The sequence below is a fragment of the Salminus brasiliensis genome, chromosome 18 (genome assembly GCF_030463535.1).
Source record: "Salminus brasiliensis chromosome 18, fSalBra1.hap2, whole genome shotgun sequence".
NCBI lineage: Eukaryota > Metazoa > Chordata > Actinopteri > Characiformes > Bryconidae > Salminus > Salminus brasiliensis.
The window spans coordinates 28,134,904-28,153,335 of record NC_132895.1 but is presented as its reverse complement, the minus strand read 5'-3'; the positions used below and the strand labels follow the sequence as shown (position 1 = coordinate 28,153,335).

Sequence of the window (18,432 nt, the reverse complement as noted above, 5' to 3'; positions counted from 1 at the left end):
AGGTGGGCCAATGTAGTGTAAGTGGTCTTAACCAGGGACTCTTAATGGTGTAGCGCAGCATCGACCGCCCAGGCCGGAACAGGCAAGTGGTGTTATCCGTTGCGCTACACCAACCACTACAAGTTTAAAGAAAGGTTAACTGATTTACTGATTGATTTTTTGGGATATTTAATAATACTACTAAATTGAGTGTTGACCTAAGGACAATGCATTGATCAGTAACAGAAACAGTAATTGATTCTCTGTGTGGAAAACAACAAATGGCAGATTCAAGTCTATTTAATGAGACCATTCATCCATTAAGTTTACACAGCTGTCGAATACAGTGGCAGCAACCAGATGTTTTAACCTCTTTTCCATTAGATCTATCTTTCTATCTCGATCTCTATCTCTCTTTCACATCTCTCATAATCACAAGTTGCACCAAACACAGGCCGTGAGAAAGTAGATAAGGTGTAGGGCTGTACACTGGGGAAGCATTGGTAGTAAAGCTTAATGTGTAAGAGAGTTCATTTCACGTTGTTGTCGAGTTACAATTTTGTTTACACTAGATAGACCAGCACCCTTTTTTAGTTCCTTACATTAGTAGTATTTTAATTTTTTTAGAACCTTTTTTGGCTATGTGTGGCATTATAGACTTTAAGCAACGCTGGCTGAAGGGAAGCCTTGTCTCCAGTTGTCATCGCTAGGAATGGCTGCTTTAGATCGCTAGCTTCTCGGAAACAAGCAAAATTGTAGTTAATTGTGCTCCCAGACATAAATCAAAGATGCTTGCCTTGATAGGCTTTCTGCATTTATTTGAACCACCATATCCAAAGAATCTAATCTTAAGAATCTTGTGTGCGTGTCTGTGTGTGTGTAAGCAACTAAACATTCCAGAGATATCTAAGTTGGTACCTAGGTAGTATATCTATCATTCCATACATGCAGGATCACCTAGAATAGAACTGACAATAGAAAAAAAAAACATGCATAAACATGCCTTTTCCTAGCGCTTCTGTACCCTGCTCTGTTATACCAGGGCTGTGAAAAGTGCAAAGAAACTGCTGTTAAGTAAAAATACAGGAACTATGCGCAAGTAAAAATAATGACAAGAAAAATGGAGCCAAAAATATATTGGAGTGAAAGTTGAGATACATACATTCGAGTGTATAGAAGTATACAATTTTTTTAGTACAATTGATAATCTGATTTTTTTTTATTAAAAAACAACTAAGAGTAAGAGAAATACAAATGAAGTAGTGCAAAATTCTCTTCTTCAATTTTTCTTGTAACTGTAATAGAACAAAACTAATAAAAAAAAATCTATTTTGCTGTAAAAGAATATTTTCAGATTGAAAATTCCTACTGCAAAATAACTATTTTCAGATGATCAACAGAGACAAGTTCAATTACGGCCGAGGAGAGGCTCTGGTGAATCTCCAGAGATCTCTGTTGAGGAAAGGATTTAGTGAAGGTTATATAGTGGCCAAAAGGGTTGTGGTTCACTTCTATTGGTAGACATGGAACAAGGAAGGAACAGTAATTTTCATATATGCCTAATACATGAGAGGAGTCAGAAATGTGGTCAACTTTGTTGGCCTCTCTCCACCTGGTCCAGATATTGTGTGTGTTAACATCGGAATAAGACTTACTGTGGCGTTATCATAAAGGGTCTCACAGAAAAGCTGCACTTTCTTTCTTTTGGTGGGATATAGACACATATTAATGAACTGGATGATCCAAGTTGCACATTCAGAGAGGAAGAAAGGATAGAAGAAAACTTATACTTGTACAGTACAACAAAATTCAGCCATGCTACAGGCCAAAAGTGGCAGCTCAGCAAACCGAGGTACTAAACCCACCACCATCATTTACAATAACTAACTTGCAGTGATTAACTATAAAATCCAGCCACATACACCTCCATTTATACACATAAAATCGAAATTTTGTTATAACAAAATAACTTTTTTGATAGAATATTCCTTATATTCCCTAAATTTCTTATTATAATTTCCAGTGGTAAAAATCTATTTTCTGATAAAAAAATTCCTGTTGTAATTTTTTTTTTAACTTTAAATTCCTGTTGTAAAACATTTTCAAGTTGAAAAAAAAGACTTTGTAAAGACCAAATTTGAGAATAAGAAATTATTGCAAAAACAATTATCCAATTTAAAAAAATTTTGCAAGAAATTTGAATTTACCACATTGTGGTTGCAGGGTCATGGGTTATGGGTAAAGGATAGCAAAGTTACGCTTGCTGTTGCTTAATTAAAATTATAGTTCTCAATAGTTTATCGGTTACAAAAATGGGTATATAAATGCCTGATGACCGGTTTAACCATCAGTTTCTTACAAGTGATAAGTGTAACCTGTGTTTTGGTTGGAGGAATACTTTCTAGTAAATGTATGCTGATACATGGACCAAATTTTAATAAGACCTATGATGCAGAAGTTGACTGACAATGTATTAAGTCAAAGTTCCCAAGACCTATTCTAACTGTCCTGACAAAATAGCCCGTATGGAGAAGGCACAACCAGTGTTTCCATGGCATTCAATAAATGCTTCCAGAGCCTGTCTGAGCTAGAAGATAAGCACATAAGTAAAAAAAACAAAACAAAACATATTGATAGCAATTCCTGCCTCCACACAGGTCTCCCACTTACTAATTTAAATAGATTGTACTAAATATGAATAAAATCTGACATTTGTGATACATGTGGTTTGTAATTAAATTGTATGTAAATGGTGACTTGCAATCACCTAAAGAAAATGGATAAAAGAAATTAACATTGCTGTTACTACTAAGATTAAATCTTAAATATATTAACCAAGCATATTGTTGCGGTCCCACAAAAAACAAAAAAATCTTCAAAAAGGCAACTTTACAAAAAAACAAACAAACAAAAAAAAAAACAACTTTCAACTCTTAGTGGAAGCCAGTAAACTATACACCAAGTTGTTAAATCAAGAACCACTGCCAGATTATGTCAAAGTGAAAAGCAGCAAAAATGGAGATACACGTTTTTGTGTGACAGTGATGGTATATTCTTGTTATTAGCATTACATTGTGTTGCCATTGTAACCTGCTGTGTTAACGTAGGTTGTTTGTGTCTGCTTTTGTTAACACCAGGCTTTGGGACGAGAACATTACAGAAATCCACTGGTGAGTAGCCATGGTGCCAATGTATCATCACTATGTCTTGCGTGCATGTCGTTCATTTAATTTATAACTGCATCTTACATTCTTCAACACGAGGGACGTCCCCGGCCTTCCTTCTAAAGAGAGGAACGTCCTTGACCATAACAGAACACGCTCTTAAAACTCTTTCACAAGTGTAATTAACATGGTATGGCTTAGAACTAAGAATGTACAAACACAGCGGCAATCACAGGGGACCAAGCACTGTTAAGAGACAATAAGCCCCATTAGGCCTTACATACAGTGTGGGGATATTCTAGATAAATCTAGATTGAAGTTTGAGAATTTCTGAAATGTTATATTTGAAATAATAATAAAAAATAAAGCCTATGACAGTATGGGATCATTACAACTCCAATTATCTCACAGTAAAAGTCCAGCGTGATGAGACAATTGAAAAATAATGTAACAACCGTTGTTAGCTCGTTCTTCTGCAAATACAGTATGTTCCAAATTTGCTCATCTCTGTAACATTATGAAATTTAATGTCATGTTGGCATTAACCACTTGATGTGTTTCACCTTAATGCCAACTATCATGACAAATGGCCAATGTTATGCCTCCCAAATGCCTGCCTAAAACGAACTGGCTTATGGCACACAGATTTTTCCAATGACCGAGTCATCCTTAACCTTTAAGATGCAATAGGCAAAGTGTCAGCTCAGTTGAACAAGTGGTGAATTTCCTAGGACCGCCTATTGAATAATGTACACCAAAGGTAATAAACTATATATCAAGATCTCTGGCATTCGTATGTTAAGTTTCATGACAGTCAGTCAAAGTGACCCTGTGACCTGTACATTTTTTACATTAACAAAGTTCCACTCCAAAAGAATGAATTGTCTTAAGGCATGCAGCCATATTGTTTAGAATTATCCAGATTTGTTTATATTTATTGACCTACAAACTGTAGGTACTGTGTCAATATCTCGAAACCCCTTTAGATTAAGCTGTTCATACAATGATATAATTAACATAAACATGCTTAAATCTACCACCAGATCCATTCTGGTCATTCACTTTAAATAGTGGGGAGGTTTTTGGCCTTTGGTGCTTGGATCAGTTTTGTCTACCTGTATCATTTTGTCTAAGACAAAAAAAAACAAAAAAAAACATCTGGCTTATGAAGCAGTTATGAAGTCAGAATTCTTCTAGAGTTTCTTTGAAACAGAGAAGTCATTTTGATAAACCAGCACCTGACAACTACTTTGGCTATCAAGTAGCTTGGTTTCCATTATGCTACAACATTTGAAATATTTACTTACTAGACGTGTAAATCAAGCTTCATGTCTTTGTGACAGCAGGATAAATGCCTATTGTATTTGTCTTAAAACCCAAACAAAGGCGACTGGGTGGGGGATCATGGCCACAAAAAGGAGGCCAGTAGCCCTGCCTTATTTGCTGAATTACATATGCAAGTGTATAAGGTATTTATGCTTAGAATGAGTCAGGACTACATAAATGCATATGTGCAGGCCTACCAGCCTATTGACAAGGAAGAAGCATACATCTGCACTCTGAGGAACCTGCTGCTAAGCAACAGTCAGAGTGGTTTCTTTTATGCTTTTGAATAAGTCTTTTCTCTCGCAAATGTGGAAGTAGAAAATATGAGCCAGTAATTATAGGAATTGCTGAAATGCAGTGACAAACTGCGCTTATTCGAACGAGGCCTTCAGTTCAGGCTGTATGTCCAAACTTTGTTAAAAAATAGTATATATTTGTGGTAACTGTCAAGTTGAACTTAAATGATCTTAAAATGACTATGTAAAGCTGCCATAAGAGAGCCTTCTTTTGTTCTTACAGCCACCTCGACCAGATGACCTTTCGATTGTCTGCTTCACCAGCGGTACCACAGGTAAAACCATATTAATACTAATAATAAATACTAGCTAAAGTTAGCTTGATTCTAGATGCAAATGAACCGAAAATTAGTTTTAGCAGGCTTTAGTTTGGAATGAAGTGGTAAGATGTGAAGGCCATTCTGTGTGGTTTAAATGCACTTTTATTTTTGCAGGTGTGGGGATAGCGACCCCTTAAGTATTTCGTAAAGAAGGGAGAAGTGGGGAAGTAAAGAATTTGACATCAGGTCAAAACGTAGTCACATTACACTTTATTAGAACCCCCAGCATTGCACACAGACACTGCAGGCTGGGGCCTTCCGTTCAGGCCTCTAATGCCAAACTTTAGAAAAATGCGCAGAAGCACAGTAAATCCTGATGTTCTCAAAATAAAACATGCAGATTTTTCTTTGATGGAGGGCTCATGACAACAAAACAATTGGCTCTGACTTTATTGGCTGCTGTACAGCACCGATGACGGCTCAAAGAAGCGACATATCATACGCTAGTAGTGATCATTCCTAAGTCTTACTGGATAGAGTTGCTTTTCTCTCTTTGTGTCCTCTAAGCATGATGTGCTGTTAGCCAAGATAAGAGTTAGCCTCCTTGGATACAATGCCACCGATGCAGCATTACTTCGCAGCCAACGCGGATAAAGGAAAGGGTCAGATCCTTGGGTCTGACGCATCAGCTAATAGATGCTTGTGCTGGCCAGCATCACAATGAGAGTGATTAGGGGATAGAGTGCTATCTACCCACCCTCTCTGGCTCTGGCTGCTGAGCCACTCGGAGCCCGGCTTTTCCAAGTTTTACCGGTACAAAAAAAATAAGCCATTTCCTTCTACTGTGTGTTTAGTGCCAGTTTGCTACAGCTGAGGCAGTCCAGTTTGTTTTATGAGGTAGCGGACAAGCGAGATGGTAAAGCTAGCGAAGATTTTAGCATAGTGTAGATTCCCATTTGCCTCTCCGGGTTTCTGGAGGTGATGTGCTGCTCTTTAGTAACACCTGGTTTCCAGCTCTGTTTTAGTTATGCTGGATTTTCTTTTGAAGGAGGAGACAAGAGTGTTTAAGGTTCATAGTATGTCAGTCCTATGTACCAAGCTCTTATTATCAAACTAGGCCAAGAAACATAAAGGTTGACATTCTAGGGTCCCTTTAACATGAGCATAAACACCAAACAGAATAGTTATTGTACAGAAAACCTCATATAATCATCTAAAATACCGGTACCGTTCACAGAATTGTTCCAAATGGAATTCCAAAATGATAAAGGCATGTATGAACAAATGTTAACAGAAAACCATAATAATTCATGATACAGATCTAAACATATATGAAGGACATTCATTTGTAATTATAATGAGGAGTTATTATTTTTAGAAAAAAACTGTTGTATGAATCATTTATAATTGTTCCCACGTTTTATTCTTGACTTTCGACTGCATTGTGTGTCCTGACACCCACACGCAACCAGCCATCCACCCACACACCCGAGCAGTATCTTACAGATCCCATTACACTCCCTCTACATCCCCCTAGGGTATTTCATCACCTTCAAGGAAAATACTCCTTCCTCATTTCCTACTAGGACTTACCCAGCACGTGTCCTGAACTACCCTAGAACACTGCCATCTGTTGTCCGGCCATGGTACTGCACTTTGGCCTCACAGAGGCCTCCATGAGGCTCGAGCCTGAACCCACGTCTCCTGGTTTTATGGAAATACAGACTCTGCAGTCTTCCAGCAATGTAGCAGTAAATCACATTCATAACGGGTCAGAGGATCACATTCTGAAGGTCAGCCTGAGAGGAAAAGAGAGGGAAAATTTCATCATGAAGCTTGCTTGGTTCACTTGGAAGGAGTTACAAGCCATGTATTTGATGTTAGTGAATTTGACATGGAGGAGGCTCACACATTAACACTTATAGCCCATACATTTTTGTCTGTACTAGTTAGCGGAGCCTGTACACTGTGTAAATGATGTTGGACGAACAGGCCAATTCTACATTTTGGAGTTTGGACACCATGTGCGTCTTTGGACACTGTATACAGGCCACCATACGGGATATAAGTGCAGCATGTATAACACAGCACTCTGTACAAGGGGGCATGTATAAAATTTGCTGCTGTTTTTACACAGTAAAATTAAATATGTAAAATACCCTACTAATAAAATCTGCGAATCTGCACTTGTTTGAGCTACAATGTAAAACTGTAAAGTTGCCATTATGCAGATACAATGTTTTTGCCTGACATACAGTCCAGTGTCCTAACAACTGAGTGTTTCTTCCCTTCAGGAAATCCAAAGGGTGTGATGCTTACACATGGGAATGTTGTGGCGGACTTCTCTGGCTTTCTGAAAGTAACTGATGTAAGTGAGCTCAAGAGAATCACTGCTGTCTCCAGCAAGCTGTGCATGCTTTAAATGCTATGGAGCTATGGTGTAGTGATGGGAGATAAAGAAATCTCATCTATCTCCTTTGTAAGAGGAAAAGAACACGATGTTTACATCTTTGAGTGACCCAGTTTAACCACAGTGACTGTGTGTGTGCGCATCTGCAGAAAGTAATCTGTCCGAATAAAGACGACGTGCTCATTTCCTTCCTGCCCCTTGCCCACATGTTCGAGAGGCTTATTGAGGTAAGTTGTGTGCATGGTGTGTAAGTATGGGTTGAGGTAGACAGTGATGAAAGGTCTGCAGCATGTGAGAAGCTTGCATATGCTCTCTGTGTTATTATGCATAGACAGGACAAGTGCTGCGCACAAAACAATGCTGTTCACAAACAAGGCTAATGAGTCACAGACTTCACACATAAACAACACACACTCACATAAAACCAGAGAATCAGACTGACTCTTTACTTCCCCTTTTCCCCCAAAATGCTGTCCTCAGTTGCCCTGCTGACTGGTGCTTCTAAAAGAACTCTTCAGGACAACCGGCATGAGCTGACAGCCAGCCATTGTCCTCTGCATTTCCGCACTGATTACTATTAATATGTCCTGATCATTATCTAAGTCATTCTGTACTCATTGAGTACACACCCACGGTGCAGGCTAGAAAAAGTAAGTGAACTGAATAAGCTGTAGATACCTACCAAACGTTTATTTGCAAATAAGAATTATTTGTGATAAATAAGAATTGCACAACGTGAGGAGAAATTTAGGATCTTCATCCCTGTGTTTCAGTTCATTAGTGTTTATGGAAAGCCTTGAAGGCTCCCTTAGCCCTCTTCAGGTCATGCTACGACATCTTAATAGGATTGAGGTCAGGAGTCTTTGAGTGATCTTTAATAGTGCTTTTGTAGCCTTTACCAGCTTCATGGTTCTCTAAAAGTTGTTTGCATTGAGACATGACTCACACTTCTTCTAGATCAGTAGTTCTTAAATCAGTTCTCAGAGCCCCCACAAACGACATTTTAACGTGACTAATGCAGCTAACAAGCCAAGGCACATATGTGCCACCAATTAGCACCAAGCAGCTAACATGTAAAGGCAACTTATATGCCATCAATTTCTGAAATCAGTTCTCAGAGCCCCCCCCAAGATGGTCCACAGTTTTGTAAACGCAGGGCCCATTTGAGATCCAGTGCTTCAACGTCATGTCAATGATACACTTTGTAATGTTTGCTGTGTCTGCAGGCCGTGGTATACTGCCACGGTGGGAGGATCGGCTTTTTCCAGGGCGACATCCGTCTCCTTTCAGAAGACATGAAGGTCTTGCGGCCCACCATCTTCCCTGTGGTGCCTCGACTGCTCAACCGCATGTACGACAAGGTGAGAGACTCTCAAGCGCAGCAACGCGTTCGGGCCCAACGCAACAACAGTGGCCGCAACAGCACTTTTTGTTTGCTTGTGTTTTCGGTCTGAGCGTATGCTCTGTTCGTGCAAAAAAGGATGTGTTTCACAAAGCATGTGTGAAACCAGCAAGCTGGTGCACATTCACTCTTACACCTATGACCCGGTCACACAAGTTTTTCATCCATGCACACACCCACACGTTTCATTTTTTTCCGGTTTGAGAAATCTTTAGTTGAAAAAAAACAAACAATGTACATTTAACACTGGAGCTATGAGGCTAATGTAGCTAACAAGCAACGGCAACCTACATGCCACCAATTAGCACGGGGGCTATGAGGCTAATGTAGCTAATAAGTAAATGTAATTTATATGCCACTAATTTAGGGTAACCATATGTCCTCTTTTTCCCCCCCGGACATGTCCTCATATTTAGATGTGACAAATGCGTCAGGCTGGGATGTCTAAATTGTGTAAAATGTTCAGGATTTTGCTTTTGCTTGTTTCTACGGTTACCACACATTTGGTGTGCGGAAGTTTACCGCTTTAAAGTGCGTCTCTTTAAGCATCGCCTTCTCACTGCCACTGTTAGATTTTATGCACCTGGCTTTTTTATTTCATTGACATCTATAATTTATAAAATTGCTATTAAAAAAGTTAAAGTTGGTCAACTATTTTTTTTCCATTTGCTTATTTATAATAACATATAACATACGGTTATTTATATAAATGTAATTATTTACTCATTTTATCTTATTGTAATACACAGAAGTTGAACTTGAAATTCTTGCAATTCCCCCAAGCAACATCATCCTAATTACGGCGGTTCCCGGTGTGGCACTTTTGTTCGATTAGCACTGGAGCTATGAGACTAACGCTGCTAATAAGTCAAAAATACTAATGTTTTTTCTTTCTTTCTCCGGTGTGCTGTTCAGATATTCAGTCAGGCTAATAATCCAGTGAAGCGCTGGCTCCTCAACTTTGCAGCAAAGAGAAAAGCTTCCGAGGTCAGTCGCGGGGTCATCCGGAGTGACAGCATTTGGGACAAGGTCTTCTTCAGCAAGATTCAGGTGTGTACTGTTTTTTTGTTTGTTTGTTTGTTTATTATGGTTGTATAATATTGTTATTCCTTTCTATTCCTGTTTTTTCGCGGTGTAGCTTGCCCGGTTTCGAGTTACTGGCGCTGTAACTCCAAACTCCAGATTGTTCAGTCCGACTGTGCGATTATAGCTTGTACACAGCTTTTTGATCAGATGTATGGTTTCCAAGTAGCAACTGATTTTTCATGGATTTTTCCCCCTGTAGGAAGCTTGTGCACCCTTCTTATCTTATGACTGTACACATACACCCAACCAACCACTAGGTGTATCACAGTAACCACTTGGTGACAACCCTGCAACCATAGCAACTGCCTAGGAACCCCTTAGCACCCACTAAGCATGACTAAACCAACCACCTGGAATACCATAGTAACCACCTAGCAAGCACTGGAAAGCAGGACAAAATACAAAGGATCAGAAAATGTAAAGACAGATGAATTAAGGCTGATTGTGCGTTTTCTTTACAGGCCAGTTTAGGCGGAAGGCTACGAATGATTATAACAGGGGCCGCCCCCACTTCCCCAACGGTTCTTGGCTTCCTGAGAGCAGCTTTGGGCTGTCAGGTGAGAACCACATGCCCCCCCCCCCACACACACACACACACACACTTCAAAAAACTACTTTTGAATCCCACGTTCTTTGATTTACTCTCATATTTGTCCTGTCTGTTTACTCTGTGGCGGTGGGTGCGTTGGCGCATGTACACGTGTGCATGGACAGGTGTATGAGGCCTATGGGCAGACGGAGTGCACAGCTGGCTGCACCTACACCACCCCTGGCGACTGGACCTCAGGTAAACCCCTGGAAGCCTAGTTAGCTTTAGTTATACATTAACCCAGACATGCAGTGCATCAACACGTCAGTGTTTTTGCCTCACAGATGGGGAATTCTTTGCAGCCACTCAACTTGGACATTGCCCTTGTACGTGTCTGCTTAAAGCATTGTAGTGGCCAAAAACTCAAATGTATAGGTTGCCTATTCGATCAGTCAATAAACGTCCAGTTAGCACTGGAGCTATGAGGCTAATACAGCTAACAAGTAAAGGCAGCTCATGTGCCACCAGTTAACACTGAAGCTATGAGGCTGATGCAACTAATTAAGCCCTGAAGGCTGAAGCCCTTCTACCCATTAAGCCCTAACCACCCATTAAGCCCTGAAGGCTGAAGCCCTTCCACCCATTAAGCCCTAACCACCCATTAAGCCCTAACCACCCATTAAGCCCTGAAGGCTGAAGCCCTTCCACCCATTAAGCCCTAACCACCCATTAAGCCCTGAAGGCTGAAGCCCTTCTACCCATTAAGCCCTAACCACCCATTAAGCCCTAAAGGCTGAAGCCCTAACCACCCATTAAGCCCTGAAGGCTGAAGCCCTTCCACCCATTAAGCCCTAACCACCCATTAAGCCCTGAAGGCTGAAGCCCTTCCACCCATTAAGCCCTGAAGGCTGAAGCCCTTCCACCCATTAAGCCCTGAAGGCTGAAGCAACTAACAAGTAAAGGCAGTTCATATGCCACCAGTTAGCACTAGAGCTATGAGGCTGATACAACTAACAAGTAAACATAGCCTATATGCCATCAGTTAGCACTGGAGCTACAAGGCTAATGCAGCTAACAGATAAAAAGCAAATTATATGCCACCAATTAACACTAGAGCTACAAGGCTAATGCAGCTAACAGAAAAGGCCACTCATATGCCACTAGTTAGCACTGAAGCTATGAGGCTGATCAGCTAACAGTAAAGGTAACTTATATGACACCAGTTAGCACTGGAAGTAAAGGGCGAATACAGCCAACAAGCAACAGCAACTTGTTGCAATTAGCAATTAAGACCAGAGCTAATTTAGGCTTGTGGCTGCTGGTACCATTTCTTAATTTTTCAGGTCTAAAGCAGCATATATCTCTATGACAAATATGGTACTTCTCTGGCATTACTCAAAGGACCTTAATATTTAAGAGTGTAGGCAAAGTTTGAGATTGTTCAATAACTCAACATGATGTAATTATTCAGGCACACACGTTTCACTATGTTAGCCTGGTGACGACAGGCCTCCAATACTTGTTATCTACATCAGCACCAGTGCAGTCAGCATGGTCCCTTTTTTTTATCGCAATGGGCTTTTTGCACTTGTGGGAACCTGAAAAACACTGCCTTAGCGGTTCATTTTCACACGATCTCACGCCGTGCCAACAGTAAAAACAGAACTACTCTTTGATTGCAGCAGTTCCTCTTTAAGAGCATGATGGAAAACCTTTATTGAGGTCATTTAATGCATAGGACTTATGTAGACAAAGCTGTCTACATAAAGAGTCTGTGCTGATGCTAAATTAAACAGACTTGTTGAGCGAGCTAGGCTGGGTTGTTTTGGTAGACTAAGATGGCAGATACCCAAATAAGGGCAGTGTTTGTATATCCATGACCCAGCAGGAAAAATGCAGACAGTCTAGCCAACCAGGGCAAAGGACTTCTCCAATCTATCTCCTGTGCCCGCGAGATAAGGCCAGAAATTGGGGTCAAGTTGGGCCATGTACAATCAGCATGTCCAGCCGTAAAAACTTTTTTAACCATTTAAAAAATAGTGCTCATGTAGGCCTCAGTAGCGTTTTTTTTCCCCCGAGAATCTGGTCATGGGTGTCATTCACTGGTCGTTGCTTTATCTATGGGTAGGCTGTGATGGGTTTGCCACTCCTGGTTGGTTATTTAGTGTGCTTTAAAGTGGTTATTGGTTTAAAACGTAAGCAGGTGCTCTCCTTTAGCTTTTGTTTTAAGGATTACGATGTCATGTCTTCTGTATCCTTGATCATTTATGGATATCTATGTCTAATATTATTCCTGTAAACATTAAATTTCCTGGCCCAGAAAGCTGAGAAAAATAAACCAATTGCTCCACCTTGTGGTTAGTCTGCTGCCACTACTGCAAGCAAACAAACAAAAAAAGACGTCGACCTTCATGGGCAGGAGTTCCATAGAGCATAACTGGCCTCTCTTTTGGCGGGTAGGACAGCCCTCTTATCCCGCATCACTCAGCACGATGCTAGCCAGCACATACGGTTGATAGCTGATGTACGAGAACTGGCAGTTAGCGTGTTTCGCTGTTCAATGATGCTATATTAGCAGTAGTTCAAAGGCGTAGGGCCGCCTCATTCTATAATAACAGACCTTGTTAGCCTCCTTTCACCCTGTTGTTAAGTGGCCAGAACACCACAGAACCGCCACAGAGCAGGTATTATTTGGGTGGTGGGTCATTCTTAGCCTAAATGACACAGACCAGTGAAAGTACGGTCACTTCTGCCATTTGGTCCCCTGGTGTTTTTACAGGTCATGTGGGTGCACCGCTGCCCTGCAACCTCATTAAACTTGTGGATGTGCCAGAGAAGAACTACTTTGCCGCAAAAGGAGAGGGGGAGGTAGGCACCATGATATTGATGCCATGCCAATCATTGTTTGTGTAATAATTGTTTTTCTCAAGTAATGTATTAAAAGAAAATGGTGAAAAAAAAAAGATTTAATATGAGCACCAATAAACAAAAACAGCAAAAATTTTGTTGAGCTCATACACATTCTGCTTGAATTGCAGGTTTGTGTGAAAGGCCCAAATGTCTTTAAGGGCTATTTGAAAGACCCCGTGAAGACAGCAGAGACACTGGACTCTGATGGGTGGCTCCACACTGGGGACATAGGCAAATGGTTACCGGTATGTTTGCCTTTACAACGTGAGCTTTTCTGCAAGTTCAGGTATGATGGTTGACAACCACGGGCAAAGGCCAGCTGCTCGTCTAGTTCAGGCAGCCTGGATCATGCTCCATTTCTGGAGGGCACTGACCAGTTATTCACCTATTTGGTCTTGGGAAAATCGCAGTAATGTGGGGCCTCTCAAAGCAGCTTTCAAATGTCTGGCATGTTGGGAAAGGCTTGATCTCCAGTTATTGCCTTCGCTATCCATGACGCCATCCATCAATCTACTTGATGCTAGCCAACGTGGACACCTGTTAGCGGACCCAAAAAAAATTGTCAGTTAGTGCTCTCCTCCAAGTGTGTTGAACTGTCCAGCGATGTTGCGTTAGTGGCTGTTGGCTGGCTTCAATTGAATTTTAAGTAAATCGATGCGATTTTAGTGGGTCTCAGCAGCTCTAATAATGCCCTTGCTTTCTTCCCTAGTTAACTCATGTTAGCTCATGTTTTCTCTTCTCAGAATGGCACACTAAAGATCATAGACAGGAAGAAGCACATCTTTAAGCTGGCCCAGGGGGAGTACATTTCTCCTGAGAAGATAGAGAACATCTACATCCGCAGTGAACCTGTGTCTCAGCTCTACGTCCACGGAGATAGCCTGCAGGTTGGTATTTTCTTACTTTTAGACAAGCCTTAAGAGCACTAAATATTGAATGCTCTGTACTTCTGCATTCCTGCCTCTTTTTTAGTATTCTTCTATTTTCTGCTCCTGCAGTCTTGTCTGGTTGGGATTGTGGTTCCAGATCCTGAGGTAATGCCCTCCTGGGCCCGGAAAAAGGGCTTAGATGGATGCTATGAAGATCTGTGCAAAAATGGGGTGAGTTCTATGGCAAAAGATGTCATTCACATCTTAAATGAAGAAGGGGGTCTACATCTCGACCTGACAACAATTTGATTACGATTTTTCAGAAAAAATTAAATGCCTCATTGAATCAAATTAAAGTACATTTACTCATAAATTGGTACATTTCTCATCTGCTTACTATGTATAAACCAAGCAGAACCCTGAGGTCATCGGGCACTGGTCTTTTAATCTTACCCAGAGCCAGATCTAAGATAGATGAAAGTGCTTTTAGCCATAATGGTCTGGCTCTGTGGGACACAGTGCCCGATGACCTGCAAACAGAAAGACTTAAGACTTTCCTCAGGCTGTTTTTTGTAATTGCATTTGTATTGGTAATGGTTTAATTTTTTTGCAGTTTTAGTTTATTTAACTGTTAATATCTCCTTTACTGCTGACATGTTTTACTCAACTCCATCTCCTTATAAAGTGTAAAGAACTTTGCAATGTAAGCTCCTTTGCCACCTTGCATGTTAAGGTGATCGAAATTTCAGGCTCCTGCAAAGGCGTTGTTGTTGTATGAGGATGATCAGGCTATAAATGGAGTGAAGTGAGCAAAGGCCGGGGTTCCCTGCGGAGTGTCCTTTCAGAAATTGGTGGTGAAGAACCTGTGTTGACTTCTAGAAGCAATAATTGCCTGAAATGGAAGCGATTTTCATTCACAAGCCATTGCAACACACCAGCGATCCGTGTTCATCAGTTTAGTCTTTCAGCCACAATTTGGATGAGACTTTCCTGTGGACTGGAATTTTTGCCAGTGCTGGTAGACATGTATGACTGTAAACTTCAATACACGTGCAAATTAAGCTACTACCTTCCCACTACAGCCTTTGGCACCCCCAAATGCAATCACTACTTTTTGCCGTTCATTAACATCTGCATCATTTAAGGATTTACAGTCATTTTATACCGTCCCTCCATTTTCACAGGCTCCAAAAAAGTAACTGGATTAACTAACATAGCACGAACAAAACTAAATACATGGAAGCAAATCCTTTTGCGGTCAGTGTCTGCCTTAGGTCTGAACAGATCCCTCATAAGAACACATTTGCAAATCAGGTGGCAAATCAAGGGCTTCATTAGTTGCGTCAGGTGTGCTTGAGATGAAACTCATCCAAACCTTTGTTGACTGTCTGCGACATCTGCTTGCATGTTAGAAATATAGCCAAAGTCAAGAGAGTTGTTGCTCAAAAAAGTGCAAAAGAAAGAGAGAGCAAAGGCACGGAATGTTCCTAGATACAATTGGAAACATAGTTCATCATTTCAAAGTTAAGGAAACGCAGGCTACTCTGCCTGGACATGGCAGAAAGTGGAAGCCATCACTAGCTGCCACCAGATTCCTGAGGAGCCACGTAGATGGACATAATAAGACTCCGACATATGACTCTGTGTTTGTGTATTTTGTCAAGGATATCACAAATCACATTTGACTTCTCTTATTTTTGAAGGAACTGAAGAAAGCTATTTTGGATGACTTGGTGCGTTTAGGCAAAGCCAGTGGCCTCCACTCTTTTGAGCAAGTAAGTCAAGTCATTCCAAGGCAATAAACACTGTAACAGGTGTACGTTATCAAGAATGTGGTTTAATGCTGATGATATGATTTAACAAGCCAGGTTTCAAAATCCAGAGGTTATAGTTTCTTACGTACTCATGGATTATTTTGGTTCGATTGCAAATAATGTCAACATAAACGCAAAACGAACTAGGACTAAAATGTCAAAGCGTATCATTAAGATCATGTTTTAATGCTTATTCTGACATATTAAGTCATCCTCTCTGCTCTTAAATAATCAATTGACTTGTAATAGTAATTGCAGAGTTTTAATAAAAAAGCATCATTCTATTGATTAAAAAGGAACTTTTATTCCAATTAGGTTGACATTTCTAAATCTTTGAAAGGACATGCATGGCTTGCTGTTTGTCAGTTTAGTCTAATTAGTATTTTGATTACTTTGATCATGTCAACAAATCAATAGATTTCTTTTTATTACTCTACACTCTTAAGACTAAAGATGCTTCAGATGTTTGTTTTTTCGGTTACATAAAGACCCGTGTTTGTAATAGAGATGATGCATGTAAAGAACCTTTCAAATGGTAAAGAACCTTTACCAACCTAAAAGGTTCTTCACACTTACACATGCTTGTTTACGGAACCATGAAAGGATCTTCTATCTAATCTAATCTAATCGATTCGCTGCTGCTCTGGTCAGTAATCTCTGGAAACCTCTTTTCATTCACAGGTTAAAGACGTCTACGTTCACAGTGAGATGTTCTCCATAGAAAACGGACTGCTGACTCCTACGTTAAAAGCCAAGAGACCAGAGCTGAAGGAATATTTCAAGCTGCAGATCGAACAGCTGTACAACAACATCTCCATGTAAAAGTTCCTAAGTTCTCATCACCGAACAAAAGCTGAGGACTTTTTTTGTTTAATTTTTTTTTTTTTTTTTGCGACATTGCTGATCGATTAACCATTTGTCCTTAAACTCCCTCATCCAAACCCCTAGCTGACACAAAAGCACGCAGAATGAGCCATGCACGACGAAAGGGAGCATGATCCAGGCTGCCTGAACTAGACGAGCAGCCGGCCTTTGCCCGTGGTTGTCAACAGTCGCTGGTGTGCCTTTGGGAAAAGTGGCGTATCTACAACCAAATTTGTCCCTACCAAAAAAAAACAAAAACAAACAAACAAAAAAAAAAACACGGTAGCAGCTCCTACACACGTAGGCACTTCCTTCATGTCATTCTGTACCAGCTGACCAAGCAATGCTGTTCTCCTTGGTCCATGTCTCTTCATCTTCATCGTTTTGTTTATGGGTCCGTTGTCAGGGAAAAAAAAAAGAAGAAGATGATTTCAGAACAAAAGGCAATGCATGCTACGTACCCAGCTCTCACTGGGCAAATTCTTGCTTGAGATTCTCAGTTTGTTTTGTTCTTCAGGTCATCAAAAGAAAAAAAAAAAGAAAACATCACACAACACACACACAGACACACATACACAGGTACATACCTAGCTTACACATCAGTGACATGATAGAACACTATAATCCTAGCTAGTTACGTTCTGCTGAATGTGCTCGCTTGAGGCAAGTGAGCATGCCATGGACTTAGAACTTTTGGACTTGTCCATAGTACTGGCTTTTCCATTTCAAAGTTAAAAAAAAAAAAAAAAAAAAAAAAAGTGTAAATATTGATGAAAACTAGATGTAAGCATATTTAAGCAATGGTTTGAATGGATTTTTTTTTTGCGTGTAGTGAAACTAAAAAAAAGGGAAAAAAAGGAAAAAAACCTGTAACTATAATCTAATGTTGAATGAATCAGTATCATATCTTTGTATTTAATAAGGGGGTATGGATGGGGACAAAAATAAAAGAATCTGTTAAGATTTTAAATGCCTGTCTTTTATCTGAGAATGGGTCAGACTTGCCCTTCAATCGTACTTGTGCCATATCAGACTGAGAAACAATCTTCAGCTGTGGACAGATTAAAGTGCTACAAGAAATAAACACAGTATTTAAAAGGAAGAGGCAGAGTGTGCTAGAATGTAGTTTGGATCAGAGAACTTCTGGTGAGGAGACACGACCCTCTGTAATGTCCTCTTGCTGGGTCAGTTTAGGCATACACTAGAGGGTGCTCCTGAATGACTTGAGCCTTGTACCTACACCCCAGAGGCTCACGACTCGACTTGAACCCCACAGACTTGAGACTTGACTTGTACTTATAACCCAGAGACTCAAAACTTGACTTGGACTCACAGCAGAGACTAGACTTGACTAGACTGTGGGTCCTCAGGAGATCTGAGATTCGACTCGCCCTTATACTCTGGACTCACACCCTTAAGACCTTAAACTTGACTCTGAGACTCAACTTAAACCCAAGAAATTTAAGGCTGGACTGAAACCCCACAGACCCGAGACTAGACTGAAAGCCCTGACACCTAAGACT

At 40.5% G+C, this 18,432-nt stretch overlaps 1 protein-coding gene across 4 annotated transcripts in view; it reads left to right on the top strand.

The window, feature by feature from the left end:
• The window catches only part of acsl6 (acyl-CoA synthetase long chain family member 6), an 84,516-nt gene extending 66,637 nt beyond the window's left edge, over positions 1–17,879 (top strand). For all 4 annotated transcript variants that reach the window (XM_072662422.1, XM_072662420.1, XM_072662423.1 and 1 more), the window contains exons 8-21: positions 3,117–3,149; positions 4,989–5,040; positions 7,320–7,393; positions 7,585–7,662; positions 8,662–8,796; positions 9,753–9,887; positions 10,385–10,480; positions 10,638–10,710; positions 13,232–13,320; positions 13,491–13,607; positions 14,106–14,249; positions 14,361–14,462; positions 15,935–16,006; positions 16,727–17,879. In XM_072662422.1, the coding sequence (XP_072518523.1) occupies positions 3,117–3,149; positions 4,989–5,040; positions 7,320–7,393; positions 7,585–7,662; positions 8,662–8,796; positions 9,753–9,887; positions 10,385–10,480; positions 10,638–10,710; positions 13,232–13,320; positions 13,491–13,607; positions 14,106–14,249; positions 14,361–14,462; positions 15,935–16,006; positions 16,727–16,867 (1,341 nt within the window). In that variant the 3' untranslated portion in view covers positions 16,868–17,879. The remainder of the gene's footprint in view (positions 1–3,116; positions 3,150–4,988; positions 5,041–7,319; positions 7,394–7,584; positions 7,663–8,661; positions 8,797–9,752; positions 9,888–10,384; positions 10,481–10,637; positions 10,711–13,231; positions 13,321–13,490; positions 13,608–14,105; positions 14,250–14,360; positions 14,463–15,934; positions 16,007–16,726) is intronic.
• The last annotated feature ends 553 nt before the right edge of the window (positions 17,880–18,432 follow it).